This window comes from Sylvia atricapilla, chromosome 8 (genome assembly GCF_009819655.1).
Source record: "Sylvia atricapilla isolate bSylAtr1 chromosome 8, bSylAtr1.pri, whole genome shotgun sequence".
Lineage (NCBI taxonomy): Eukaryota > Metazoa > Chordata > Aves > Passeriformes > Sylviidae > Sylvia > Sylvia atricapilla.
The window spans coordinates 23,481,092-23,495,511 of record NC_089147.1 but is presented as its reverse complement, the minus strand read 5'-3'; the positions used below and the strand labels follow the sequence as shown (position 1 = coordinate 23,495,511).

At 42.0% G+C, this 14,420-nt stretch overlaps 2 protein-coding genes across 8 annotated transcripts in view; one reads left to right on the top strand and one right to left on the bottom strand.

The window, feature by feature from the left end:
- Window positions 1–12,344, bottom strand: part of RPS24 (ribosomal protein S24) — a 94,131-nt gene extending 81,787 nt beyond the window's left edge. Inside the window, exons 1-7 of one of the 4 annotated variants that reach the window (XM_066324133.1) lie at window positions 12,258–12,344; window positions 10,831–10,896; window positions 10,067–10,276; window positions 9,468–9,578; window positions 8,579–8,595; window positions 6,469–6,504; window positions 5,464–5,558 (exon numbers count right to left, since the gene is read on the bottom strand). In XM_066324133.1, coding sequence (XP_066180230.1) covers window positions 8,590–8,595; window positions 9,468–9,578; window positions 10,067–10,276; window positions 10,831–10,896; window positions 12,258–12,260 — 396 coding nt within the window. In that variant the 5' untranslated portion in view covers window positions 12,261–12,344 and the 3' untranslated portion in view covers window positions 5,464–5,558; window positions 6,469–6,504; window positions 8,579–8,589. Of the gene's footprint in view, window positions 1–5,463; window positions 5,559–6,468; window positions 6,505–8,578; window positions 8,596–9,467; window positions 9,579–10,066; window positions 10,277–10,830; window positions 10,897–12,257 lie in introns of those variants that run through there. The other 3 variants (XM_066324135.1, XM_066324136.1, XM_066324137.1) reach the window with 3 other exon arrangements.
- A 171-nt stretch (window positions 12,345–12,515) lies between these two features.
- Window positions 12,516–14,420, top strand: part of POLR3A (RNA polymerase III subunit A) — a 37,541-nt gene continuing 35,636 nt past the window's right edge. For all 4 annotated transcript variants that reach the window (XM_066324105.1, XM_066324106.1, XM_066324104.1 and 1 more), the window contains exons 1-2: window positions 12,516–13,025; window positions 13,906–14,041. In XM_066324105.1, the coding sequence (XP_066180202.1) occupies window positions 12,982–13,025; window positions 13,906–14,041 (180 nt within the window). In that variant the 5' untranslated portion in view covers window positions 12,516–12,981. The remainder of the gene's footprint in view (window positions 13,026–13,905; window positions 14,042–14,420) is intronic.

The window sequence follows — 14,420 nt, the reverse complement described above, 5'->3', positions numbered from 1 at the left end:
AAAGACAAGACACTCTCTTGGCTAAGCAGGCTTATGGGTTAAAGAAAGCACAGGAGTCTTTAAGGGGACAGCAAAAGATCAAAGATTGAAGAGCTAACAAGCTTCTCCCCCTTCTAAAATATTAAAATCAGTAGTAATCACACAGATTACTTAAAGGACAAGGTATTTATGCTACAGGCCAATGAACTTCATTAATAAACATGGGGATACAAGTTATAAACCTCAAAGAAAAATGCCCCTGGTTAGGAAGCCAGATATGGGAAGAGCTGAATTGTGAGACTGAAAAGGTACAAAATTATGTTTATCTATCATCACTGACAAAAGTTAATCCCCACACAGTAAGTCTGGAATGCTCCGGTGCTCCCTCTTCCCACACAAAGCACAGAAGAATAAAGTAGGAGGATTTTTTTAAAGTATCTCACTGTTTTGAAGGCATAAGTGCAAATACAACTCTGTACAAATACATAGAATAGACTATTTAGATTGGAAGGGAATTAAAATTATCATCTCATCCAATGATCTGAGTGAGTCAGGGCTGACCTTAAAGCAGCTATGCAGGGCATTGTCCAGGGAATGGTTAGGTTGTCCAAAGACATCCTGCCAGGACCATAGGAGCTTCTCACTTCAGCAGGACAGGTTTTTCTAAGGAGGCTCCCCAAGGTCTGACTGTGCAGCACAGTCAGATTCATCATGATAAAACTTCTGTAAAAGTATTTTTTAGTCTTACACTGAGGCTTTCACCCAGGTTATCAGGCATTTCATACCAACAAGGTATTGCCAGGAGCCAAAACACTGCTGAACCAAAATAAATTCTTTTAGAGCAATCATTCACCATGTTGAGGGGACATTTATTTTTTTTCAAAATCACAAGTCAGAGTGACAAAAGGCAACTAACAGACATTAACACACATGAAGATTTTCATGTTTAATAAAAAAAATGAAAAAAATTATGCATATCGCACTCAGTGTTTAATGACAGTTGTTTATTTTTCAGCATTTCTTTGACTCTAGAAAATTCAATTTCACCCCATTTTCTGTGGTTCATGCATGTGTACAGTCCTTTAGTGCTTGTTTTTACAAGCATTACGCAGCTCAATGCTAGGAATAATATATTCTCAGCCTAATTAACTCCTCAGAAAACATACAAGCTTAATAGTAGTGTGTGGATAGGAAGCAGTTTCCCCCAGTCTGAGGTCCTCACATAATTCTTTCATTTTTTAAAATCCTGAAATAGGGCCTAAATCAACCTCTCTACAATAACCAGAACTGAAGAATTAAAATAAATACTTAAAACATGAAATTTCTCCATTCTCAAATTTTTTAATACCCTACTACTTGCCTAAAAAAAACCCAAAACAAACTTAATTTCACCTCTTGTCTGTGGCAGAATCCATCACACTATGAAGAGAAAAGGGAAATAAGCAATGCAAGAACTATTGACCAACATTTTAAAAATTCAACTGTTTCCATCATTTTAATTTAAAAATATTAAGTTATTTTGATTGTTATTTTTACATTGGCTGTTAAACCAGACAGAAAACATTGAAAAAGCAAAGTGTCAGTCCCAATTTTCTATTTACAGCCAATATGCAGGAGATATGGATCTGAGGTCATCTGTCACAGAAAAGTTTTATTATCAGTGATTGAAACCTGTTATCAAATCAACACAAATGATGCCTGGCTTAACAAACAGGCTAGCAAAAATTGACAGAAAATGATAGCAGGGTAGCAGCTCCAGTACAATCAAATCAGATCATCATGAAAGGCAGCGAAGCATGTTCCTCCTAATGGGGGTCAGTGTGCAGCCTGGCCAGCTTCATTAAATAACAGCTGTATTTTAACCCAATGAACACAAGTATAAACTGTTATCATCCACCCCAGTGAAGCATTGCACTCATCGTTTTTGCTGGCTGTGCAGCGTCTATTATGTTAGGAGAAGGCACAGGGGCTCTGAATCCTCTGCCCCAGCACTTTACTTGCCTTTACCTAAGATCACCATGTACGAACAGGAGCTACAGAAAGAAGATGGAGTTTTGTCAGAAGTACTGGTTGCCAAAGGTCAGCTCTTGAAAATCACAGTTACCTTCTAGCACACAGGATCTCTTCTAGCCACTTTTGCAGCTGTTTCATTAGCCACAGCTTTTACAGAAAAGAATAAATTAGGAGGAAACTTATGAAATTCAAGATGTGGACAAAATTCCACAGGGAATATTTTTAAGACATAACTAGAATTCAAAAATGTTAGCAACAACCCCAAGTTTCCATTTAAGCCCTTCATAATAAAGGTGTTCAAAGACTTGGATGAGCCTGCTCCTGACATTGATTTGTAAAAAGTTTACTTAAACCTTTTACATCTTAGATGCACTACAACGAATACATTCATAGAAATTAATCTTATTGCTATTCTGATATGGACATTGATGCACAAAAGAAATTTTTGCTGCCTGTATTGGAAAATTCACCTGCTCAGATAAAATTTTGCCAGTGTTCATAGAAAAAAATAATTGGCTACTCTTATCTCGTCTCTTAGCAGTATCAAAATACCCATCCAAAAAAAGGCTCACTAGATCTTGTTTTGCTCAAATAGAAGCACAGGAACAGGAAGCATTCACAACGTGAATTTCAAACCTATTGTATGAATCAAATATCATCATCAACAGCTGCTACTGGACAGTGTTCTACTTCCTCTAAGAAACCAAAGACATTAAAATTAATTTTTTATAGGGACTGATCACAATAATATGAACAAGTTAATTTCTTCTGACTGTTGTAAACAGATTTGATAGTGACCTACATACTTCAGTCCTTAAATGACACATTTTCTATCAATAGGAAGAACCCACATTGCCCATTCAGGTGACTCTTGGTACTGAAGTCTTCTCAAAGCATACTATGCTATATTTATTTCAAGCCACTGTTGGTATCAGCTTCTTTTCTTCCCCTCAATATTTGTTCTCAAACTTGTTACAAGCTGGTCCCTAGACAAAACCACCTCATTGCACGCAGGTGGTGTCAAATTTCTCCATCTTTCATCTTCATCAAAGCTCTCTTTTTCTGTGCCGCCAGGACAGTAAGTCTGCATCACTGCTCTTACTAGGCCTGCTATACAGGAAAACAACATTTTCTGTGCAACTCCAACAAGCCCTAGCCAATGTATATAATTATTAATACAAGTCTTTCCACATATATACATTTGAGATTGCTCATCATCAGATTAATTTAGAAGCTGCTTTCCAAAACTCCTTCATCTTCTTATCTGGATTCCAGACTGCCGTTAAATACATAAAAATCTTGAAATATGGGGGCCTGGCCAAGAATGCAACAGTGCCTTAACTACTACCTCTAAATGATGGGATGTGCCAGGATCAGCAGGAAATAAAAGGGTTCCTTCAGCACACAGTAGGGAAAAAAGTGAAGATTCCTGTTCCATTTAATTGTTTTACCTCCCACAGGAAAGGGGATTAACCTAGAGTGTTCACAGCATGATATGTGCATTAAACCTCTGAATTACAGAACACCTGCTACACCTCTCTTAGACAGGAGTGCAGAGGCAAAACATTGGCAGAGCAAACCTCACATGAAGACCTGTGTACAACTCCCAACTGCTGAAGCACGAAGATTCCTGAAGAGCAGTGACAGCTCTTCAGTTGTTTGACATTTTCCAGGTAGAATGAATGACAGGAGAAAAGGACAGCCTTGTCAACACAGAATGTTGCAGAAAAGGGGGAAAAACTCTAAACAGCCTGATGTGATTTGATCAGTTAATTCTAGATCCATGGCATTTTGACCCCTTCCCTAATTTTCGTACTTATTGCCTCACATTGCAAGACCAGAGGACAGCTTATGTATATGAGGTCATAACCTAACCATGCAACAAGCATCAATTGTTCTACAGATTCACTACATGCTTTTTGCTGTCAAACTTCAATCAAAATGAGGTACCAAATAGCAAAATACAGCACCAAGCTGTAACTAGTTCAATCCATCTGCTTTGCAGAGTTACTGTAATACCCACATAAACAAATATTAAATAAAAAAGACATTACAAAGCTGGAGAAGGAAATCTTCAGTACTCCAATTCCAAAAATTTCTTCTAGAGGCAGACCCCTCCTGGAACAGAACCGTTTACTACGTAAACTCAAAACATAAATCCTATACAAGACACTTTATATCAGATACCTTCGTACAAGCATTTAATCCTTTCTTGATTGCATAAAATGAAGGTAAGGAGGCTTCTGAAAAGAGCAACTAGAATTTGTGCCAGCACTCTACAGCTTTCAAGTAGTAAACATTTGGAAAACACTAACTCTGTGGTCTTCACTGAAACAGATGGTTTCCATTGAATTCAAACCAAGAGTGAAACAAGCGCATCACTTCAGACTGCGCTTCAGTCTCAGCTCCTCCACACTATTTTTAATGCAGTTTTCAAAGAAATTGACCTCTTTGGCAGGGGACAATTTGGCCTCCTTTCAGCCTATTCTATGAAAAATTGCTGCATGTCTTCCTTGTATTTGTATTGCTGTGTTCACACCACCCCCTAGTGATTGTTCAATTACACTACACAGCGTCCCTCCTGTCTCCTTTTATGGTGGCCATATATGGGAAGGGTTATGAGCTGTACAGCTAGCAGCGTGATGCTGCTGAACACAGAGCACAGCAACCCCACTAGCTCAAAACTCGGACTGAAGGTACTGCAAGAGTTCATCTCTACTTAGCAGATCTTGCACAACATCCCCTTTGGAACCCTTTAACAGCACTTAGCTGTGGTAGCGCTGGTTTTCTCCCTCTACAGGTAAACACTAAAAGTGCTTTATCTGTCTTACAATGTGCTGCCCAGTACAAAGGTAGTGCATTTAGAGAAAAAAGTCAGAGCCTTATTCAACACAGTTGCTAGAGCTGCCCAGTATGTTTCAGCCCTATTAAAAGTACACGATTTCTGCTTTCCAAAATCCTCAAAACACCTGCACCAGACTGCCCATACTTCCATCTTAAATAGCTCCTTTAACACTATCAGATGAAAATTAAGGGTGTGCCATACCCCTTGCAGGCCAGAGACCCCAGACCTTGTCCTGACAACTCAGGAACAAAAGACAAATCATTCCCATTGCCTTCATTAGCAAAAATCTTAACTGTAGAATTAGGCAGCTCTGAGTGTCTCTGTCTGCATGTTTTGTTCTCCCTTTTGCTGTGTTCTACAGGTTATATAAAACAGGCAGCCAAAAAGGACTTGTTCAAACCAGAGTTTGAACAAAAGCATGTCTACCTCCAACACTGCCTACCTGGAATTAGCTCCTACTACTTACTACCTGTAGGAAGCTGTGGTTCACTCCAAATTGACACTCAAAACAAGGCTTGTTTAATTATGAAAAGATTTTAATCCAGTGCAAACAGTACACCTGTACTGAATTTCTCAAACTTTACAAAATGGTAGCTTTTGAACCAAAAATAAAGGGCAAACCAGTATTTTATTGGCAGAGTTTATTTGATGTTAAAGTCAGATGAGCAGCTTCTGCTTTCCAGAGTAATTAATTCTATACTTCTTCATAGAAAGATGCTGCCTGTAAAAGAAAAAAAAAAAATCACTGACACACAATTAAAACAATTTTCACACTTGTATTTTTAAAAAGCATGAAATCTGTTTCCCAGACAGATCAGGTGAACCACACTGCTCTTCATGTAAGAGCATAAAGGTCAAAATTTCCCAGCACTGCCATGGCAATAAATGGGCCTAAATTACAGTTATTCTGTAGAAGAGACCAACAAGCTACAACTGCTTTGACAGCTTTCTGTTTAAGACATTACACTCATTAAATCAGCTCCCAGACAGACTGGTTAAGTTCCTTCCAACTGAGTCACTCAGACCATTTGTAATAAAATCAGTTTTTTCTGGAGCAGTTATTGACCACAGGACTTATGCTTCTCCAGCAAAGATATAAAAATGTAGTCTGACTTGTCTGTAAGAGTATCCTGTTTGTAAGTATTTTACTTAGATTTACTTACTGAAATAAGTACCTCTAAGAAAACAACATATAGCTGCTCCAAAAATAGGTATCATGCTACTTTAATCTATTTTAGACAATAAAACTCCAACATCTATCGTCTCTTTAGCATACCTACAGACAAAAAATATAAGCCTTTTTTACAGTAAGACTAAACAATCAACAACTTTAATAACAGTAAATCTGAAGTACCTGATGTATTATTTCAGTCTTCAATCTAATACTTTAATACTAATCTTAATTAATATTAATCTTAATCTGTAATACTAATCAGGTACTTCATGCAAGTCAAAAATCACCTAAGCTACAGTAATGAGTGCAAAAGTGATTTGCAAATATTCTTAGTCTTAACTCTTGCACTGGGTTCTATGTCTACACAAGTATGAGTCTTTGTACAAATCAGCCTTAGACTTGTTATCATGACAGCACTGCTGAATGCCTGCCCTTACAGAGCATTCTGAAGGCATACCTGTAAACCATTTTCCACCCGAAGAATGTTCATTTACTGAAAAAGAGAAAGCATCAATTAGTCAGAATTTTTTCTAAATTCTACTACTGTAAAAAATGGAACTTTGAGGGTTTTTACTGACACTCACAACATGCTTTTTTCAATTAACCACATTGAAATGTGACAGGAAACCCTCCAAGTTTTGACTGCTGCAGAGACTGAAGACTCAGTTTTCATTTACTCCCTTAAACTCAACAGCTATTGAGCTTAACCAATGCTCAGAATGCAACTGCCTGTTCAATCATACCTACAAGCTACAATGGCTATAAAGTACTTTTATCAATCCACACTTCTGTTTGACATCCTCACCTGTCAAAGGCTGCCATAGCTACAGCTGTGACATTAAAAGGCAGGGTTGGGGTTTTTTTTTTTTTGCATTTCAGTATTGCTGTTTTGAATGCTAAGACCAGGTGAGGCACACCCACATATACTTGCAGCAAATTTTAACAAGCTCGGCCACTCTTGAGCCACAAAATATATTAAGCAAGACAAAATTTTTTAAAATACTTCTCTTGAAACTGCAGGGAAAACCGAATGGGAATTCTAATGGAGTGAAAAGTGAAAGGGAGCATCAAAGAAAACAAAATACCAGCATAGTTATGTCTGAGTTTTTCATGACTATATCATATGTAACCTTTAGAAACAACATACACTTGCCTGAATGTTTCTCAGAATCAAGTACTGATACATTTACGAGATAAAATAATTCTCACAGATTCTGTAGGTGGACTCAAAAACGTATTCCAGGGCTCCTATTAAAAATTCCTCCACATAACTGTGATAAGGATGATGAACCATACCACATCATGAACTTTGAACTTGCTTTTCTGAAGACAAAGTTTAGTGTATTTCACAAATGTTTTTCTATAATGCAGCACAGAATTCTTCTCAAGTTGTTCAGGAAGTGCACACAATTTTTCTTAAGTGACAACACAAAGATTAACAAATCTGGTAAACAAGGCACATCTAACCCATGCATACATATCAACTGAAAGATTATTTTAAAATAAGACATCAAAGTATCTCTAATCAAAAACACAGTTCACCTACAAATAAGACTGCACATTAGTTTGACAAGCACTTGATACAGAAGACTAATCTATGTAACTATCACAGGGCATGATCTCTGCCTTCAATTTCTGAACTGCTGATATGTTTTAGGAGTGCTTCTATGAACTGGACACCATAAATAATTCAACTGAGTCGTTTGATCACTTTTCATTAACACTCAACAACAGCTACCTTCAGGCGCAAAAGTCTTAAAAGGAAGAAGTTCCTCCATACCACCGGGATTGGTACAACATGAAATGAACTCCTCTGCCATTGATAGAAGGGTGTACATTAGGTGTTACTACTATACCAAATGCTAATTTTGTGCCATAAACCTTTGTAGGTCTTCATGATTTAAACAGCATTAAAGCCCAAAGGAAGAAGGCTTTTAGTGTTTTCTAGCAGAGTAGTTCCCTGATCTAATAACTGTCAGTAATACTAGTTCCTTTCCATCCAGGGATAACAAGAACTTCACTTCCACACTATCTACAGTATCTTATTTCACTGAGATTTCCAATTCCACTGTAATTTGTGTCTGAACTTGGAATACTACAGGACAGTAGTGAAAAACAGTCTAATGCTGACAACTGTGCCATTTCCAAGCACCATCTCAAATGCACCAAGTGTGATGTCACTTAGCTTTCAAGTACACCACTACTTTCACACAATTACACAATGTGTCAGGTTACACATGCAGTTGCACTGTACTACTTTGAATCAGATCCCACAGTGACCAAACCAATGCCTCAAGTCAACAACGTTGGGTTTCTTGGATTTCTTCCCACTGGGATGTATTTTACAGCTGCTTCACTAGTTTCAAAGTCTGGTTTGCTACTAGCCAAATTTTCCTTCCAAGTCACATGAATAAAATTCATTATGTAATTAAGTGAACCCTCACATGACAGATCTAAGTTTAAATTGAACATGCATACAAGGCAGTACAGTGCTTCAAAAAGGGACAGACACATTTCAGTGATGTATATTATAATTCAGGCACCAAATCCATGCTCATTTCCAGTACCTGCAGATACTTCATTTCTGATGGAGAGTTCCAAGAAAGTAGGAAAAAAGCAAAAGTGAAGATTACTAAAGTTCAAGGTATCAAAGTACTTTGACAGCTACAGAACTAAGCATCAAAACCCATTACCCTCTCTCCCCTTGTTAAAATATCTGAAAAAAACCCCAACTTGCCTACACAGCTAATTCAGTATTTACCAGAAAACTGAACACTGTGAAGGAAAGTGACTGGCTTCCCACCCAACCTATTCCTCAAGCTTTGGTTCTGTTTCATGACAGAGGAAATCTGCCTCCCTCCAACCTGCTTGTACCAGGTCCTAGGCATAGCCCAGGAGGGCTGCATCAGTTTACCCTTACCTGAGAAAGACTCCCCTACCTTGGGCATCAGTCCCTCAAAACCCAAGGCATTCTACCTTATTTTTACTTACTGTCCTCACTGTTACACCATACAACCTTAACAAACTTACCTGGGTAAGTAACACCATACCAACAGTAACTTGGTGGAGTAAGCATTAGAGAAGTTTAGGCAGCTTGAGTAACAAGCATTAAGATAATCTAATGTGTGTATTGCATTAAGATAATCTAATGTGAGTTATGTGATTAGAGCAATACTGTTAGATTCATGAGGTTTAACTTGAGCTCAAGTGACACAAAGGAGGAACAGTAATTTAAGAAGCATTGTTTCATGTCATATCAGCTAGGCTGGCAGCAGTGAGGAGCAAAACTAAGCTACTGAGCTGATGACAAGCTATACAACACACAGTTTACCTTCTGTTATCCAGCAGAACAGGTGAAAAAATGGAAGAAAAACAATGTTATTCTGTTGAAGAATATCTAATCAACATTTCAAAGACATATGCTCACTCTCAGCTTAAAAGACATTCTCATCCTACCTTCTTGCCAGCACCAACATTTGCCTTGGCTGTGCCCCTGACTTTCTTCATTCTGTTCTTACGCTCTTTTCGCTGCTTCCTGGAAGTCTTTTTCTTTTCATACAAGCCGTGCTATCAAAAACAGTTAAAAGTTGATTTGAACATTGTTTCTCTACTAACAAGTCTTGAACTTAAGTTCTGTGATATCTGAAATGTTCAAACACAATTTAAATTTGAGGTATTAACTATATAGCACGATCATTAACTAATGAAAGATTCAACACAGAATATAAACAGAATAATAAAGAATAATAAACAGAATATAAACATCTGAAGTAGCACATGGATCAGCCCCTTTTTCATGCTTATGCTAGACCTCTATCAGTGTTCTGTTAAAAGTTACTACTAAACACCTCTGGTATTATCAGTTTTGCCTTCCCAATCCCTTTATAATATGGAATAGAACCACATTTAGCCTATTTTGCAAATGCAGAAATTAACATGTGCTATTTTGGGAGCTCTCCTACAACTGTACTTTCACAAAACTTCACACACACAAATCCTGAGTAACTGAACACTTCCAACCTATCCTGCTTTCAAGACAGCAGAAAACAACATACCCTAGCAAGCCTGTGCTTTGGTTCGTTTTTCTTTGCATAGTCCAGGGAATCATAGATCATGCCAAAACCGGTTGTCTTGCCACCACCAAAGTGAGTTCTGAAGCCAAAGACGAAAATTACATCAGGGGTCGTCTTGTACATTTTTGCCAGCTTTTCCCTGATTTCTGTTTTGGGGACTGTGGCCTTCCCAGGATGAAGAACATCAATCACCTAAGAAAGAATTTTAACAAGTTGATTAAAGGTCAATGTCCAGTACACAGCCCCACCAGCTGCTACAGTCCCACCATGAGCTCAATTCCTAAACTAACCCATTTTAGCAGCAGAAACTATCAATCATGATACAAAAGCATTCAAAAGTTTCTTGCTTCATGAGTCATTTAGACTGAAAAATACCTTTAAAATCATTAAATCCCACAGTAAATCCAATCCTGTCAAGTGTCTCAATGGCACCAAACCATGTCTTTAAGTGCTACACCTACATGTCTTTAATTATTTCCAGGGAGGATGACTTAATCACTTCCCAGGGCAGCCTATTCCAATGCTTAATAATACTTTTGTTGCAGAGATTTTCCCCAATACCCAGTCTCAAGCTGGTATAACTTTAAGATTTACCTTGAGCATACATCAACACATTTAAACCCATATACTCTTAGAACTCTTAATTTAGAAGCCCTGGAGATTTTAAGGGCCTCATATTTATAGTGGCTAAACCTTCCAGCTCAGAATCACCAAACAAATAAAGGCAATTTTCTCTAGTTTTTTACCATCTGCTTGCGCTGCAGAAGTCTGTTGGTCATGAACTTCCTGGTTCTGATGGTCACTGTGTCATTCTACAAGAGAAAACATAAAGTAAAACAAAACAATAGCTACAAATGCAACAGAAACTTAATACATGTATAAATGATGCACAGTAACAGTCAGGAGCCTCAGATATTAACAGGGAGCTCATAACCTAAGTGGGCTGGTCTTGGGCTACAGAAAACACCTTTAGGTAATACAGTGAGAAACTGAAAAACTCACTCCAAGTTTCCAAACATCACAACAACATACACATCTTCACTACCATGAAAAGCTGAAGCAGCTTTTAGTAAAAGACGTGGACCTCAATTCCAAGTACTATAACAATACCACAGAAGTTTCCTTCTAAGCCCAAACGTTACCTACCACCTCTAGGGCTTCCCACCCCTAAGGACAAGAGAGCATCCAAGATTCCTGGATACGCCTGGCTGAATGAAGAAACAGGTCAGTGGGTCGACAAAACCTCACCAAGTTTTTTCAGTAAATTACACATTTGGCATGGTACCTGGTGTGTTAGTACCTGACCAAGGAGTAAGGACATGGCAGTGGATTGGGGTAAAGGGCAGAGTGAACGGGCACTGAGGATACAGAAGAGAGTAAGTGGAGCTTCACTGGAACAATGAAGAAGTTCATCCTGATTTTCAGGTGGAATTTCCTGTGCATCAATTTCTGCCCTTGCCTTGAATACTATTGCCTGGCACCACTAAGCAAGTGCCTGCCTCCATCCTGATACCTTCTTTCAAATGCTGATAGACACTGATAAGGTCACCTTCTATCATCTCTTCCTAAGCTGACTGAAGACGCTCAGCTCTGTCAGCCTTTCCTCATAAGAGAAATGCTCCAGTCCCCTAATCATCCTCTACCCTCCGCTGGAACCGCTCCAGGAGCTCCATGCCTGTCCTGGACTGAGGAGCCCAAAACTGGACACTACACTTCTAGTACAGCCTCATCTGGGCTGAAAAAAAGAGCAGTTCAGCTCCTTCGAGCTGCTGGCCATGCTCTCCCTAATGCAACGTGGAGTTTTCTCTGAACACCCTGCACGGTACTATTTCCATAAGGCTTCCAGACAGGGCCAGCCATGATAAAGGCGGCTGTGACCCAGGGCAGCCCCCTAACACCCCCGGGAGCAGCAGCACACTGGTGCCGCATGTCAGAGCCCGGGGCTGCTCTGACCGAGCACGGACACGGCACGGCCCTCACCCCGCAGCTCGCTGCTACCAGGGGGCACGGATGCGCGGCAGCCCGGCCGCAGAAGCCCGGGCTCGGCGCCCGCCATAGCCCCGCGGGCGGGTGCGGCCGGGCCGGGCCGGCGGGGCGCGGCGGTGCGTGAGCGCGGCAGGACCCGGATGGCGGCGGCGCGGGACGGATGGCGCGGCCCGGCCCGGGCACTCACCATGGCGGCGACGGCAGCTCCAGCGACCGGAAGAGAAAAGGATCGGCGCTCCTCCGCAGCCAATCATAAGGCGGCGTGGGGTCCTCCCTGCGGGGTGGGGTTGTGCGTGGGGCTGTCTCATCCAGAGCCGGAGCTGGCGGGCGATAGCGCCAGGCGTGGCTTTTGTGTGCCTGACGGGAGGCGGGGCGGGGCAGCTGCGTGTCCCGCCGGGGGAAGGCTGAGCTCCGTGACCGCGGTGCGGCGAGCTCGACTCTGCCGCGGGGTTGGCTCTGCTGTGCGCCCTGAGGGTCCCGCCGATGGTGACCCAGGGCTGGTGTGGGACACGCAGAGCCACGGACTGAACGTGGCGGCGCAGCCCTGGCTGAGGAGTTGCTCAGGGAGTTGAGCCTCTTCAGCCTGGAGAAGAGACGACTGAGAGGGGAGCTCATTCATGTGCACAGATAGGGAGGGGTGTCACAGAGCGGAGCCGGGCTCAGCTCCGTGGTGCCGGCTAATAGGCCAACTATTAGCCAGCGGGAGCTGCTCAGGAAGTTCCGCCTGAACATAAGAAGCAGTTTGTTTGCTGGGCGCTGAGGGCGCACGGGCACAGGGTGCCGGAGCCGTGCAGGCTCTCTCGGCGGGGCGGCCCCGAAGCGGCGGTGCCGGCAGAGGCCGCTGCGGGCGGAGGCCGCGCTGACGGCCCGGCCCAGGCCCCGCGTGCCGCCGCGCGGGCCCCGCCGCCGCGATGGTGAAGGAGCAGTTCAGGGAGACGGATGTGGCCAAGAAAATGTGAGTGGGGCCGTGCGGTGCCCGCGGGCTGAGGCGAGGAGCAGTAGAATTGCGGGGGGGGGAACGGCTGTAGGCAGAGCTGGGCCAGTGTTGGCATAGACGGCCGCGATGGGTAGCTCACGGCACGGCTGCTCCGCTTCTAGGAGCGCCGGCAGAGGCTGGCTTCTCCCACACGGGTGGCGGTGCCTGTGTCCAGCTGTGGGGATGCTCAGAAGGTTGATAAAGCCTTCAGTTAAAAACCACTAACTCACCGTAAAGCAGCTTTGTTTTTTATAGTTATCTGACAACAACCTGTTTCAGCAATGTTGTGAATCGATCTAGCCGCTTCTGTATTATCTTCGAGTACTTTGCGGTCCTGAGAAGGGCAGCGAAGCTGGTACAGGGTCTAGGATACAGTCCGTAGGGGGAGCGTATGAGGGAGTTGGGGTGTTCAGCTTGGAGAGGAGGCTCAGGGGGGACCTTATCACTCTCTAAAACCGCCTGAAAAGAGGTTACAGCTGCCTGGGAATTGGTGTCTTCTCCCAGGCAACCAGTGACAGGATGAGAGGGCACAGCCTTAAGTTACACTAAGGAAGGTTTAGACTCTACATCAGGGAGAATTTCTTCGCAGAAAGGTTGATTAGGCATTGTGTGGTCTGCCCAGGGAGGTGGTGGAGTCACCTGGAGGTGTTTAAGGAAAGGCTGGATGTGGCACTCAGTGCCATGGCCTAATTGACAAGGTGATGTTTGGTCATAGGTTGAGTTCAGTGGTTTCTATGCTCTTTTTCAACCTAATTGGTTCCATGGTTCTGTGATACTTGCATGTAGGTATGCTTGTCATTATAAGTGGTTTTCCATGTATATATACATTCATACATGCATCTGAAATTTCCTATCCTAGAAGCCACATCTGTTTTGGCATGAAATCTCCAGAAGAGATGCGTCAGCAAGCTCACATTCAAGTGGTCAGCAAAAATTTGTATAGTCAGGACAACCATCACTCTCCACTGCAGTATGGAGTGCTGGACCATCGCATGGTGAGAACCTTTATTTTGGTTTCCAAACTCTTTCTGGGGAATTGCTGAAGTGTTTAAGAAAAGTCGGGGTCACTGTCGAAAGTAAGTTCAGAGTAGTTTTTACTTGAATTCCATAGGCTATTAGCTGCAGTGCCAACTACCTTTTTCATGCTTTTGGAGGGCAGGAATGCATTCTTTTGAGGCAGGAAATAAGTTACTTTTCTGCCAGACTGCTGGGACAGGCAGAGACATGTCACTACAATGCCACAATGTAGATTAATGGGCTGTAGATCAGTTGCAAGAGCTATGTGAGTCCGGGTCATTAGTGTCATTTATCTTTAGGGTCAGAGCAACTGTAATGCTATGGTTGTGCTTCTGATGCTGGGGGAAAGGAGTGGCT